Source organism: Lynx canadensis, chromosome F1 (genome assembly GCF_007474595.2).
Source record: "Lynx canadensis isolate LIC74 chromosome F1, mLynCan4.pri.v2, whole genome shotgun sequence".
Taxonomy (NCBI): Eukaryota; Metazoa; Chordata; class Mammalia; order Carnivora; family Felidae; genus Lynx; species Lynx canadensis.
Genome location: NC_044319.2, coordinates 41934315 through 41946712, shown reverse-complemented (window position 1 = coordinate 41946712; position 12398 = coordinate 41934315). Strand labels below are relative to the sequence as shown.

The 12398-nt window shown below is 48.8% G+C and overlaps 1 protein-coding gene across 2 annotated transcripts; it reads right to left on the bottom strand.

Annotated features, from left to right (window-relative positions):
- Positions 1-2207: 2207 nt before the first annotated feature.
- Positions 2208-11054, bottom strand: LAX1 (lymphocyte transmembrane adaptor 1). 2 transcript variants are annotated; one of them, XM_030302528.1, is made up of 6 exons: positions 10841-11054; positions 10435-10612; positions 7662-7771; positions 7133-7243; positions 6476-6561; positions 2208-4186 (listed from the first exon to the last, which is right to left on the bottom strand). In XM_030302528.1, exons 2-6 carry the CDS (start codon positions 10527-10529, stop codon positions 3392-3394), a joined length of 1197 nt encoding a protein of 398 aa, XP_030158388.1. In that variant the 5' UTR covers positions 10530-10612; positions 10841-11054; the 3' UTR covers positions 2208-3391. The 2 variants fall into 2 exon arrangements, with proteins under 2 accessions (XP_030158388.1, XP_030158390.1); XM_030302530.1 differs by having other exon boundaries at positions 10435-10606.
- Between the last annotated feature and the right edge of the window lie 1344 nt (positions 11055-12398).

The following is a 12398-nucleotide window of genomic DNA, read 5'->3' as shown; positions in this document are numbered from 1 at the left end:
ACTTTTAAGAGTCCCAGTCAGGGGACTACCTGGGTGGCTCAGTTGGTTAAGCATCCAGCTCTTGATTTCAACTCAGGTCACGGTTCTGTGACAGTTCGAGCCCTCTGTCGGGCTCTGCACTGACAGTGTGGAGCTTGCTTGGGATCTTCTCTCTCCCTCTCTCTCTGTTCCTCCCCTGCTTGCACACACACACACACACACACACACTCTCAAAATAAATAAACTTAAAAAAAAAAAAGAGTTCTGCTCAGGTATTTGTAGAATGTCATGCAATCTGGGTTTTCTGATTTTTTTCCTCATTATAAGAATGGTATTTTGTGGATTTGAGGGAAGAATACTACAGAGGTGAAGTACCCTTGTCCTTGATCATATAACAGCATGACTTATTACTGGTAAGTTAACCTTGATCACATGGTTCAGGTGATGTCTGTTGAGTGTCTCCACTCTAAATTTACTCCCCCGCCCCTTCTATATTTAAGAAAAGAGTCACTAAATCCAGCCCTCACTAAAGGGGAGGGGAATTAAGTTCCAGGGTGAGTATTGAATAATTTGTGGACATGTGTTAAAGTCATTACAGTAATGTATAGATATTTGGGAGGAGATCTCTGAAGCTCCGCAACTGTCTTACTTCTCTTTAAAGTGTCATCGAGGGGCGCCTGAGTGGCTCGGTCGGTTAAGCGTCCGACTTCGGCTCAGGTCATGATCTCACAGTCCGTGAGTTCGAGCCCCGCGTCGGGCTCTGTGCTGACAGCTCAGAGCCTGGAGCCTGTTTCGGATTCTGTGTCTCCCTCTCTCTCTGCCCCTCCCCTGTTCATGCTCTGTCTCTCTGTCTCAAAAATAAATAAACGTTAAAAAAAAAAAATTAAAAAAAAAAGTGTCATCTACTAGGGGTGCCTGAGTGGCTCAGTTGGTTAAGTGTTTGACTTCAGCTCAGGTCATGATCTCGTGGCTTGTGAGTTCGAGCCCCTCGTCCGGCTCTGTGCTGACAGCTCAGAGCCTGGAGCCTGTTTCAGATTCTGTGTCTCCCTCTCTCTCTCTGCCCCTCCCCCACTTGTACTCTGTCTCCGTTTCCCTCTCAAAAGTTGAAAAACATTAATAAAGTAAAAAAAAAAAGTGTCATCCACTAATTTTAGCATTCATTAGGACTTGCTCACAGCAATTATTCTGTGGTATCTTTTTTTTTTTTATTATCTTTTAATTCCAGCATTGTCAACATACAGCTCTGTGGTGTCTCGATAGTGATTTTCTTTTCCCCTCATTTCTCCTATACTTATTATTCAGAATTCATCTGGAAAGACAGTTTATTCCTTTCTTCCATTTTATTCATTTATTGGTATGGACTCAAGAATATTTTGTTGAGTTATAGATTTGTATCATAATTACTTGTTTTCATTGTTGAAACTGTTCTAGCTTTGCCCCGGGAATTCTTTTAGTTGACTCCTTTTGACATGCCTTCATCTTGTCTTTTCTTCCCCCCCTTCTTTCTTTTTCTTCCTTCCTTCCTTCCTTCCTTTCCTTTCCTTTCTTTCTTTCTTTCTTTCCTTTCTTTCTTTCCTTTCTTTTCTTTCTTTCTTTCTTTCTTTCTTTCTTTCTTTCTTCTTTCTTTCATCTACAAGAAGGTCAAGCTCCCCATGTGTTTTCCCAGTCGCAGCTCTAGAACTAGCCATTTTTCCAAGGAGCTCTGTTTCCTTTTATTGAGAATGATATTTAGAAACCAAGGCCTGAGTGCTCAGTGTGTCCATTGCTTCCAGGGTGCCATTGCTTCTAGATGTCCCAGTGGACAGAGCTGAGAAATATATGTATACTAGCCTATTTCTATACATATCTATATTTATTTCTGTATCTATTCATACCTATATCAAACTAAACAAGAGTTCAAACTATGCCTCCAACGCTAGTTCATCAACACCACAGAGTTTATTGTAGCCTCTTGTACTTGTCACCTCTTTTTCTGATAATAAGAAATCTGCTTCTCCTTATCTATATTTACTTATTTGTTCAAACTTAGTATACATGTAAAGAGTTTCTGAATTGCTAACCTGTCCTCCTCTGAGACACAAATTTACCAACTAGAGTACAGTGTTATGTACAGGTTTTTGTGTGTGTGTGTCCTTATCTTACAGTTTCAAGTGAAAACATTATTTTCCAAAGTTAATTAGTCAGCTCCTTCCCCCTCGGCCCCACCTTCAGTGAGGCTATATCATACATTCGTAAGACAGTTAGGTTTTATTTGTCTTAATCTGCATTCCATCATGGCTTCCCCTGACAGCATGGTTAATTAAAAAAAAATTACATACAATAAAAGTCACTCGTTGATCTGTATAGTTTTTTTGTGTTTTGACAAATTTATAGAGTCACGTATCCATCACCACAGTACCAATACAGAATAGCCCCATTACCCTAAAAATTCCTTTATAGTAAACTTCTCTCCTTTCCCCAAACCTGACAACTACTGACCTGTTTTCCTTCCATATAGTTTTGCCTTTTCCAGAAGGCCATAGAAATGGAATCATACAATATGTAGATTTTTAGGTCTAGCATCTTTCACTTAGCCAAATGCACTTACGATTTGTCCTTGTTGTCACATGAACCAATAGTTCATTCCTTTTTCCTGTTGAGTATAGACAACCTCGTTGTGTGGATATACCACAGTTCGTTTTTCCATTTACCTGTTGAAGGGCATCTGAGTTATTTCTAGTTTTGGCATTATGAATAGAGCTGCTATAAATAGTCACGTATGGGCTTTTGCATGAACACAAATTTTCAGTTCTCTTGGGTAAACGCCTAGTAGTGGAATGGCTGGGTTGTATAATACATGCGTGCTTTTAAGAAACTATCCAATAGCTTTCCAAAGTGGATACTATACTTTGCAATGAATGACAATTCCCGGTGTTCCACATCTTTCTCTAGCATTTGGTTGTCCGCACTCTTTTTCAAGTGGCAGCTGCTGCCCCACCCCAACTCTGACTTGTCCCTTCTTTTTGGCCTCTGCCTGGATTACAGACGAATCTGCATTCTTGCTTTGCAACCTGCTGGTATTTGTGAAGGTAACGCTTTTAGGCTACTTCACGCTTCCATTGTGCACTAAAGTACTATCGCATTTTTAATCTGCTAACCATCCTATAAGGCAGTTTCAGCAAACATTCTTAGGTTGGTATGAGAGATAACAGCACCCTGCTTCAGAAGAATTCCTTTCTGGCTTTCCCAGACCTTGGCTTTTGTGACTTCCTTAACTCCTGTGTATCTCGGCCTCTTTGTACTACTCTACCTGAGCGAACCCATTGAAATACAAGGATGTTCAAGGGTCTTTACTAGACCCTGTGGTGGCTGTGGATCTGGCACCCCATAGCTCTCCAGCTGGGTGCCTGGGGCCTAATTCTTCAGGAAGGAGCTATGCGTCTGGCCCCTTGGGGTCCACGTCTCCGAAGTTGGCAGCTGACACATTCTCGTAGTCATCCGAGGCCTCATTTGGCATCTCTTCTCCATGTTTCATCTGACTAGTCTCCTTCTGTGCAGATGGCGGATAGGTCACATAATCCCCCAGAGCCAGGAACCTCCCTGACTGCATGACAAATTGGACGTGGGTCCCTGGACCATCTGTCCTGCCTTCGACATGGTCTGTGTTTGAGGATGTCACTTCTTCCTCCGCCTGCTGCTGGTTTCCACTGGCATGTGCCGATGGGACATTTTCATAATCTCTGTAGCACTGAGAAACCATCCAGGGCTGCTTCCCGCGGATGGCCTCCAGATTCAACCCTGCCATGTTGACATAGTCATTTGAGGTCTCAGAAGAACTTTCCTCATCGCTGAGCGGATCATCGCTCTCAGACCTTGGAGACCAAAAACTGGTGTGGTCACTGGCATTCCCACAGCCCTGCTCTCTCTCCTCAGTAAGCTCCAGCTTCCGAGCATTTGGGGGGGCAAAACTGTTCGTGGGGGTGGCGTTGGCAGAAGCCAGAAGAGTCTCAGCAATCTGTTCCGCCGTGGGGACATTGATGTAATCTCTGGAATCCTCTGAAGAAATGCTCAGGCAGTCTCTGGCTGCTGTGACATTGACATAGTGTGCTGAGGGAGTGAGGTCCCCACGCATCTGGAGCCCTGTGGCATTGTCATAGATGCCCACTGCATAGCCGTTGGCAGGATAACGGTCTCTGTGCACCCAGAGGACATTGCCTGCTTGGGAGGGCTATGAACAAGAAGAGAAGGGTAGTGATAGGATATGGAAGCGGAAATATGGGCAAAGACTTTCTACTTCCCCAGCCAGTACCACTGTCTGATAGTTCTTGTACTTGTTTCTTCCCCTTGGGGGAAAAATCTCTAAATCTCTAAATCGACTGCAAGGCTTTAATTTTTTTTTTTTTTAATGTTCATTTATTCTTGACACAGAGAGAGACAGAGCATGAGCAGGGGAGGGGCAGAGAGAGAGATACACACAGAATCCGAAGCAGGCTCCAGGGTCCGAGCTGTCAGCACAGAGCCCGACGCAGGGCTCGAACTCACAGACCGAGAGATCGTGACGGGTGCCGAAATCGGACGCTCAACCGGCTGAGCCACGCAGGCGTCCCCCGGCCTGCAAGGCTTTAGATGCTAGGCAGGTATGAGAGAAGTGGAGAGCAACCGGGTACGTGTAACAACACAGTGTAAGTGTAAGTTTCGCAACAGTGTAGATGTGTAAATTGCTACTAGTTTTTGGCCACAGTATGAGTGTTCACCGGGGAGTGTGTGTGTGTGGGGGGGGGGGGGGAGTGTGATAAACTGGACACAGCCTGCTGCCTCAGAACCCACTGAGAGACAATGTAGCTAAAAGTAGCGACTCAGCCCCCAACCCAGGGTGCAAATCCCAGCCTCCCTACTCTGTGCTGAGTTTGGGCAAGTTACTTAATCTCTCGGTGGCCTTACTTTCCAGCATGGGAAATGAGGATAATCATAATACCTATGTAATACAGGTGTTTGTGAGGAGTAAGTGTATGACCATGTGCCAAGTGTTTGGAATAGCTCCTGCCACGTCAAAAACACTAACAAATGCTTGCCCTTATTATGAAAGGGGCGGCTGACATAAAGGCTCAGATGATTCTGGCCATTTAGGGATGCCCGTCTGAAATTTCCAGAGCTTCTGACTTTTCAAGAAAAGCCTCCAGACTTGAATGCGAAACCTTTTAGATTTTTACCTGTTGGCAATTGGTTCAAAACGTTCTTCACACACTACAGAGCCCAAGCCAGACACGTTGTGGCCTTACTTGGGTGTGGCACTCTGAATGCAAAATCCCCTCAGGATTCCCCACCCCGCCTCGCCCCCACCCCCAAGGGCTGGAACTCACTTTGGCAGTGGAGTTTCCTCTTTCTTGCCCTTCATCAGCCATGCAGGCTTGCTCCCCCAGGAAGTCTTAGAGGTGGGAGCAGAGCCCAAGGATGGGGTATAGGGGAGGACGGCGGGAAGATGGTCGCATGGTATTCGAACCCTAAATCTTTGGGTTTTGGGTAGGCTGGAGAGCAGGGGGTCAGCAGCAGCGGGACTGTGTTCACTTGAGACCATCACAAACCGATTTCTTCGACAAGCAAAGACTTATTTATGGAAATGAGCCCCCTGAGTTTCAAAGTCCTCCCTTTACCGTGTCGGGTGCCACAGTGTTGTGGGAGTCCTCCCTGGGGGCTGCCTTCCGAGCCTGATCACAGGACATGTGGACTTATCGGTACTCGTTATACTACTCCCCTGGTCACCTCAAAAACGATCCCACATTTGGGGCGCCTGGGTGGCTCAGTCCGTTAAGCGTCCAACTTCAACTCAGGTCATGATCTCACACTCCGTGAGTTCGAGCCCCACGTGGGGCTCTGTGCTGACAGCTCAGAGCCTGGAGCCTGCTTCGGATTCTGTGTCTCCCTCTCTCTCTGCCCCTCCCCGACATGCACTCTGTCTCTCTCTCTCAAAAATAAATAAACATTAAAAGAAAAATTAAAAAAAAAAATCCCACGTTTGATCAAACACTTTTGACGCCAGCTACGGGGCTCAGTGACCTACAAATATACCTGCCCCGGAGGATAATTGAAATAGTTTGGCACAGGCCCCAGAAGTTATTACCACGGCAGGGTTTTTAGGGTGTTTTGAGCACCGACAGCCTTGTTGGAATGCTTGTGTGCCCTCCTGAGGTGATCACTTGGAAGGGGACAGGACTCCTTTGGATAAAGGGTTACCTGTCTTGGTGAAAACAATCCATTTCAGTTCTAACACCATGTCCTTGAATATATGTGCCCTGGTGCCTTGCTTAACATCACAAACACTTGTGCCTATCTTTCCTCATTTCTCTCCCTGGGCAGTAGGGAGGTCCTCAGGCTAGTCTTCCCAACGTATTAATAGGGTCACAGGGTGACTGCCAAAGGACATGTGGTTTGCTCTGTGACCTGAACTCCTTTCCCCCAGTTCTTCTGCCAGAGACACATCCCTTCTCCCAAGGGACTTGTCCTTTCCCTTGACTCTTACCACATGCTCAGAAGGAGGGCTCTCAGAATGTCTGGAGAGGAGGCTCTCGGTACTGAAAATACGGTTACTCCTTGACTGACGTCTCCCTGAAAGGACAGAGGACAAACCCTGAGGATGGCTGGCCGGTGCCCTGAGTGCTCCAGCCTGAGCAGTCCCTGCATCGTGGGTGAAGTGGGTTTGTATGGCGTCTGGTAGTTGGGGCCTGATGTTCTGTGGTGAGAGGGTCGGAGCTGCGGGCATGATGTGCTCTGAGCCCGGGAACTGCCCTCAGCTTCTAGCAGAGGACAGGAGGACACTAACTAGCACAGGGGCTTGGGAGGCTGGGAAGTTGGCTCCTGGGGCGAACCTTCCCTGCCTGTAATGCTGGAGGCCATGTTCTCCTCTGTCTGTCTTCCCCATCCCTAGACACACTCACCTGTCCTTTGCTAACCTCACATCAAGGTGAAACAACCCCCCAACCTTTTTAGAGCCCCCTAACTCCCTTTTTAGAGCTTTCTAGGCCCCCAGTGTTTCCTCCTATCCCCTCCTCTTTCATGCTCCCTGAAGGGCACAACGTCTGAAAGTTTAAAGAAAGCTGCCTCTGGGTGGTGAGAGGTGCATTCTGGGCATAGAAGGTCAGTAACGTCTGCAGTCCATGGATTAGAAAGAAAAACCTACCCAGGTCTTCTTGCCTCTGGGGCAAGGAGTCATAAATATTTTTGGCTCCTTGTCTGGGTCGAGACAGAGTCAGTAAGGGCATGACGGTAACTCGGAAGTAAGGAACTTGTCCTGCAAGGCAATGACAGAGACGGAGATCGTGGCAGAGGCCAGTGGCACAGAACGTGGGGACCTTTGGGGATGAGGTGGTCCCTGAAAATATTCTCCACCCTCACTATGTATCATAAAATATACATTTTCACAGTTGCCCAATTCCATTTGAGCTAGAAGACTTGGTAGACAGAAGCAGGAGGAAGAAACGGGGGGCCGGGGGCGAGGGTTGGGACACAAAAGTCCCAGGGCAACGGCTTTCAAAATGGAGACACAGCGTAGACTCTCGAGTGAGACAAGGACCAATGTGTCAGAGAAGAACAGAGGATTCCCCAGTGTGATAGTTTATCCCTGGAGAATAAACTGGGCTTTAAACGCCAGGCTAGATTATTGACCCTGGTGGGGGGAGGTCTCAACTTTGGGCGAACAAGGGACTCACGCTTCTTCAATTTATTCCAGTTCCACAGGCCGTAGAAAATCATGGTGGTCAGGAGGATGGCGAGGAAGCCCGCAAACCCAGAAAAGATGGCACTGCTGTGGTCTTTATGTCTGTGAGGAAAACCAAGGGCCAGCTATAGGAGGCTGAGGAGGTTGGAGAAGGTGCTTTCAACAGGGATTGGAGCCCGAGGACTTGGAATGGGAGCTGAGTGCCGGAAAGCGGAGGTGGGTAGGCTGTTTGGCTGAAGAGAGGGTCTTCTCTGTGGACAGAGGGACACTGGACACAGGAGAAGGGAACTGTCCCTTCTGAATGCCGGATTCTAGACTCAGAAAGGCAGAGTAATGTATCAGAGATCCCACGGGTAGGAAGGGGCAGGGATAGAATGCAAGTTGAGGTCTGTTTGGACCCAACGATCGTGCTCTTTCTACCGCACCACATTATCCTCCAAGTTTGCAAAATCATGCTCCTCTGCCCTTACCTCCCCTTATCCCCTACTCCTGGGCTTCCTGTCTTGTGTGGAAGAGGGGTTACCCCACGCACAGTGAGGGAGCTCTCTGTGCCGGAGTCCAGCCTGCAGGCACATGAGCCACCCCCATGCACCAACGTGTGGAGCTGGCCGCCAAGCAACATTTGCTGTCTCGTGGGGTGTAACCGGTGCAAAGGCAGGAGCCGGTTTGTGCTGCTGGCGATTCCCTGACAGGACTGGGGCTGCTGCCACTGTAACAACAGCCAACAGAGGTTACGGCGGGAATCGCCAGGGGACCTGCTACCTCCAAATATCAGAAACCCGATCAGCTACCAGGGAAGGGTTTTGTCCTCCTGAGGCCTAGGCTTGTTTACCCAATTTACACTGGACATTTCCGCCAGGCTCCCCAGTGGACGTCTCCAGCCAAATAGGCCTCAAACAGAATGCCTGTTCTTCTCTCATAAGCCTGCTTCTCCTGTGGTGTCTCCCATCATCTAGTGGCTCAGTCGGAAACCTTGGAGCCGTCCTTGAGCGCTCCTTTTCGTTCACACCTCACTTCCGGTCAAGCAGCAGATTCCGTCTGCTCCATCCTGGGCATCTTTCCCAAACCCAGTCACCTTTTGCTCCTCCACTGCCAACGCTCGGTCCATGTGGAGGTTTGCAGCACCCTCCCACATGCGACGCCTGGCTTTCCCTCTTGACCCCGGCATATAATTGTCTTCACGCACGAGCCAGTGTGGTCCTCCTGACAGTAAACCAGGTCACGTCCCCCATATTCTTGTGACCTGCATAATTTCCCATCACACTTGGGAAGACAGTCACAGTCCCTACCCAGTGAAGACGTCCTGGCACTTTATGTGCTGGCCTCTGTCTGTCTTCTGACCTCGTTTCCTACCACTTTCCATCTGACTTTGACAGCTAGGATTCGAGGCTCTTCCTCGTCCGTGCAAAGCGTAGTCCTGCCTCCGACCTACAGGGCCCTCTCCCAGGTGTCTGCGTAGCTCGGTCCATCATTTCACTCAGGTCTCTTCTGAAATGTCACCTGTTCAGACAGGCCCTCCCAGTCCACACTCTATTACTCTCGGTCCCCTTAACTCTGCTCTCGTTTTTCAGACTTAAGGCTGACTGGCATTATATTATATATCGATTTGTTTATTTGTTAAGATCTGACTTTTCCACTTGACTGTAAGTTCCAGGAGGCCATGGACTTGTCTGTCCTGTTTATCTGGTGCCTGGAACAGTGCCTGATACTTACTAAGGGCATGATGAATATTTGTTGAATGAGTGCGTAAATTAATAAACACGAAGGAATATAGAAGTGATGATTTCTGGGGGGATTCCGAGTTCTGACAACTTTATGAATTCATTCCCCATCAATGCTCCTATTCACCTGCAGGTGACATATATTTGTTTGTCATGGTAATAACATTTATTTCCCTGAACGACAGCGATTTTAAATTTATCATTTTTGGGGCGCCTGGGTGGCTCAGTTGGTTAAGCCTCTGACTTCAGCTCAGGTCATGATCTCGTGATTCGTGAGTTAGAGCCCCACAGCTTGGAGCCTGGAGGCTGCTTCGGATTCTGTCTGTCTGTCTGTCTCTCTCTGCCCCTCCCCCATTCACACTCTGTCTCTCTCTCGCTCTCAAAAATAAAAGTAAACATTAAAAAAATGTATTTGTTATCACAGCACTGAAATTTATACCCACCAGTGTTGCTAAAGCTTCAATTGCTGATGGTTTTTTTTTTTTATTGTTAGTATGTTAGTATGATACTGAAAGTTTTAGCAGTAAAATTTATATCCACGATTAGTTCTGTGAGATTTTATATGCTAAAGATATAGCTTTATCACATCTATGGTTGCATTTTCCATTCATGGAAAGTTTTTAGGACCTAAAAACACATCATTGAAAAAAGTAGGCCTTTTGTTTCCATTATGGGAGGGCCTAGTTTTTTGTGTGTTTTTTGTGGTGGGGGTACTGGTGGTTGGGACCTGAGACAGGAAAGATTGGGGACAGCCATGGACCGGGTCTCTGGGAGGTCAGAAATCCAACCAGGCCAGGCAGCGAGCTCTAGGGAAATCCTATGTTATCACAGCTACCCCCTGCGACTCCTTTTTTCTCGTCAACACCAACTCCTTTCCTCCCAGCAGCCCTGAGAAAACTTCTCTAAGCCTGGAGTTTGGTGGTCTCAGTGGACCTGAGCCTGGCTGTGAGGGCTAGGAGCACTGCTGGGGTAGAGCCCCCCCCCCCCCCCACCAGGGTCCACCAGGGATGTCTGTCTAAATCTGGGGAGGGTGGAGTCACTCACCTGTCCAAGCTGCCACCAGTTTCCTGCAGAGTCCTGGCCTCCGAGGTCCCCCCTCTGATTTCTGAAAGGGTTGGGGTGATCATATCCATTGCCATGGGAACCTCTCTGGCTTCAGCTTCTCCTTCTAAGCCTTCTCTTAATTCTCATCAGCTAGTGCATGTTGCCACTTCTCCTGGATCTTCCCAAGTTGTCGACCCCCAGGAGAAAAGGCAAAATTGGTTTGTGTTTTACATATCATCACGACCACTTTTTTAAGTAGGTAAGAACGATGGACACCCTCCCCATCCCCATGTTTTCCAATCTTTCTAGAACTTTCTTTCCCCCCGCCAACTTTCTACCTTGCATCTACCTTGCAACTGTCAGGCTGCGTTGACCCCAAATACAAAAACAACAGGTTCGCTTCTACCTGGATGTGGTTACAGTGCCGGAGGCGAGAGCTCAGCCGGGTATGGTGTCCCCCAAGCGACATGGGTCAGGGAGACGCTACGCTCTCTGCCTTCTGGTGGAAGTATGAGGGACAAGGAGGGGGGAACTGCCAAGAGGCCCGAGAGAGAGGCTCTGTGAGAAGCCCATCCTCCCCCAACCCTCAAAGCAGACAGAAAAGAGCAAACATTTTGCCAGAATGGAAACAGAGAGTCGTCACAGGAAATGACACCACCAATGTGCTAATGAAGCTTGGGGCACAGGAAACGCTGCTCAGTTACAATAAGATAGCAGAAACCATGTCTTCACCCCCTGTTCCCTGGGTTGGCCGGGTGCGCTGTGGTCTGTGGGGAGTGTGGCTAAAGATGGGAGAAGGTGGAGGGAGATTCATGACTGTTCCTTTGGGTTCTGAGGCAGGGAGGCAGGCTATTTTCATAGACACTTCCCTGAGTGATTTTGACAAAGCTGGTCTGTGTTTCACGTTCTGAGACTCTCTGGGTATTACCCTAAGGATGAAGCCAATGCTGGGTCAGCAGGGCCCCTGGAGGCCATTCCCTCCTGAAGCCCTGCCCTCCGTGGCCCCTGTCGGCTGGCTGTCTCCCTCACAGGACTCTTCTGGAGATCTGTCACAGTCCTGCTTGTTGTATGGCTATCTCAGAGACCAGAGACCCCATACCCCGTGTCTACCCAAAGTGTCCCAAACTTACACAACTGTTCAATATGTGTTTCTAGCTCCCTTCTCCTCTTTCCTTTTTCCATCTCCTAAAACTCTCTTTGCATCTCGGGAGAGTCCAAAAAAGAAGGGGCCACTAACACTCTTATGAGGATGTGAAGAAGGGCTTCTGAGGGGCGCCTGGGTGGCTCAGTCCGTTAAGCATGCGACTTCAGCTCAGGTCATGCTCCGGGTGTAGTCTGTGAATTCGAGCCCCACGTCAGGCTCTGTGCCGACAGCTCAGAGCCCGGAGCCTGCTTCAGATTCTGTGTCTCCCTCTCTCTCTGCCCTCCCCCTGCCCCACTCACATTCTGTCTCTCAAAAATAATTTAACGTTAAAAAAAAAAAAAAAAAAGCAAAGAAAGAAGGGCCTCTGACTTGGCTTTCCACAAGGCAACGGACTCCCAGAGGGATAGCACGGAAAACAGTGCCTCAGCACCATGTCTCTTCTGCCTCTTCCCAGGGGACCCTGAGGCCCATGGCCTCCCGGGGCTGCTCTCCCCCGCTTTGCGCATCCAGGCTCTCACAAGGCCCTCAGGGCAGGGGGGCCGCTGGTGGGTCCTGGCCGGCCGTCCCCAGAGCTCTGCCTTTCCAGGTGCCCGCTGCCCTCCCTCCACGCAGCCTTACCCGGTAGGAAGCAGAGGTGGTTCAGAGGCCGCTGGTTCGAGAACCGGAAGCTGGGTGTCTGTCTGCTTGTCCTTCAGATGGGGTCTGCGTAGAGCTAGGACTCCTCAGGAGAAGATCCATTGCTCCATGGCCCTGGTGGCCGGGACTGGTGGAAGAGAGAAGCTAGGCTCCCCAGGCCTGTCCTGAGCCTCTGGTACCAGAA

Excerpts from the sequence above, each read along its gene's own strand:
- LAX1 (XM_030302528.1), bottom strand. The coding sequence starts at position 10,529 with ATGGCAATGGATATGATCACCCCAACCCTTTCAGAAATCAGAGGGGGG. Across the intron at positions 7,244-7,661 it reads CTGGAATAAATTGAAGAAGC|GACAAGTTCCTTACTTCCGA; the intron begins GTGAGTCCCTTG and ends ATTGCCTTGCAG. Across the intron at positions 4,187-6,475 it reads GCCCTCCTTCTGAGCATGTG|CCCTCCCAAGCAGGCAATGT; the intron begins GTAAGAGTCAAG and ends TCTTGTTCATAG.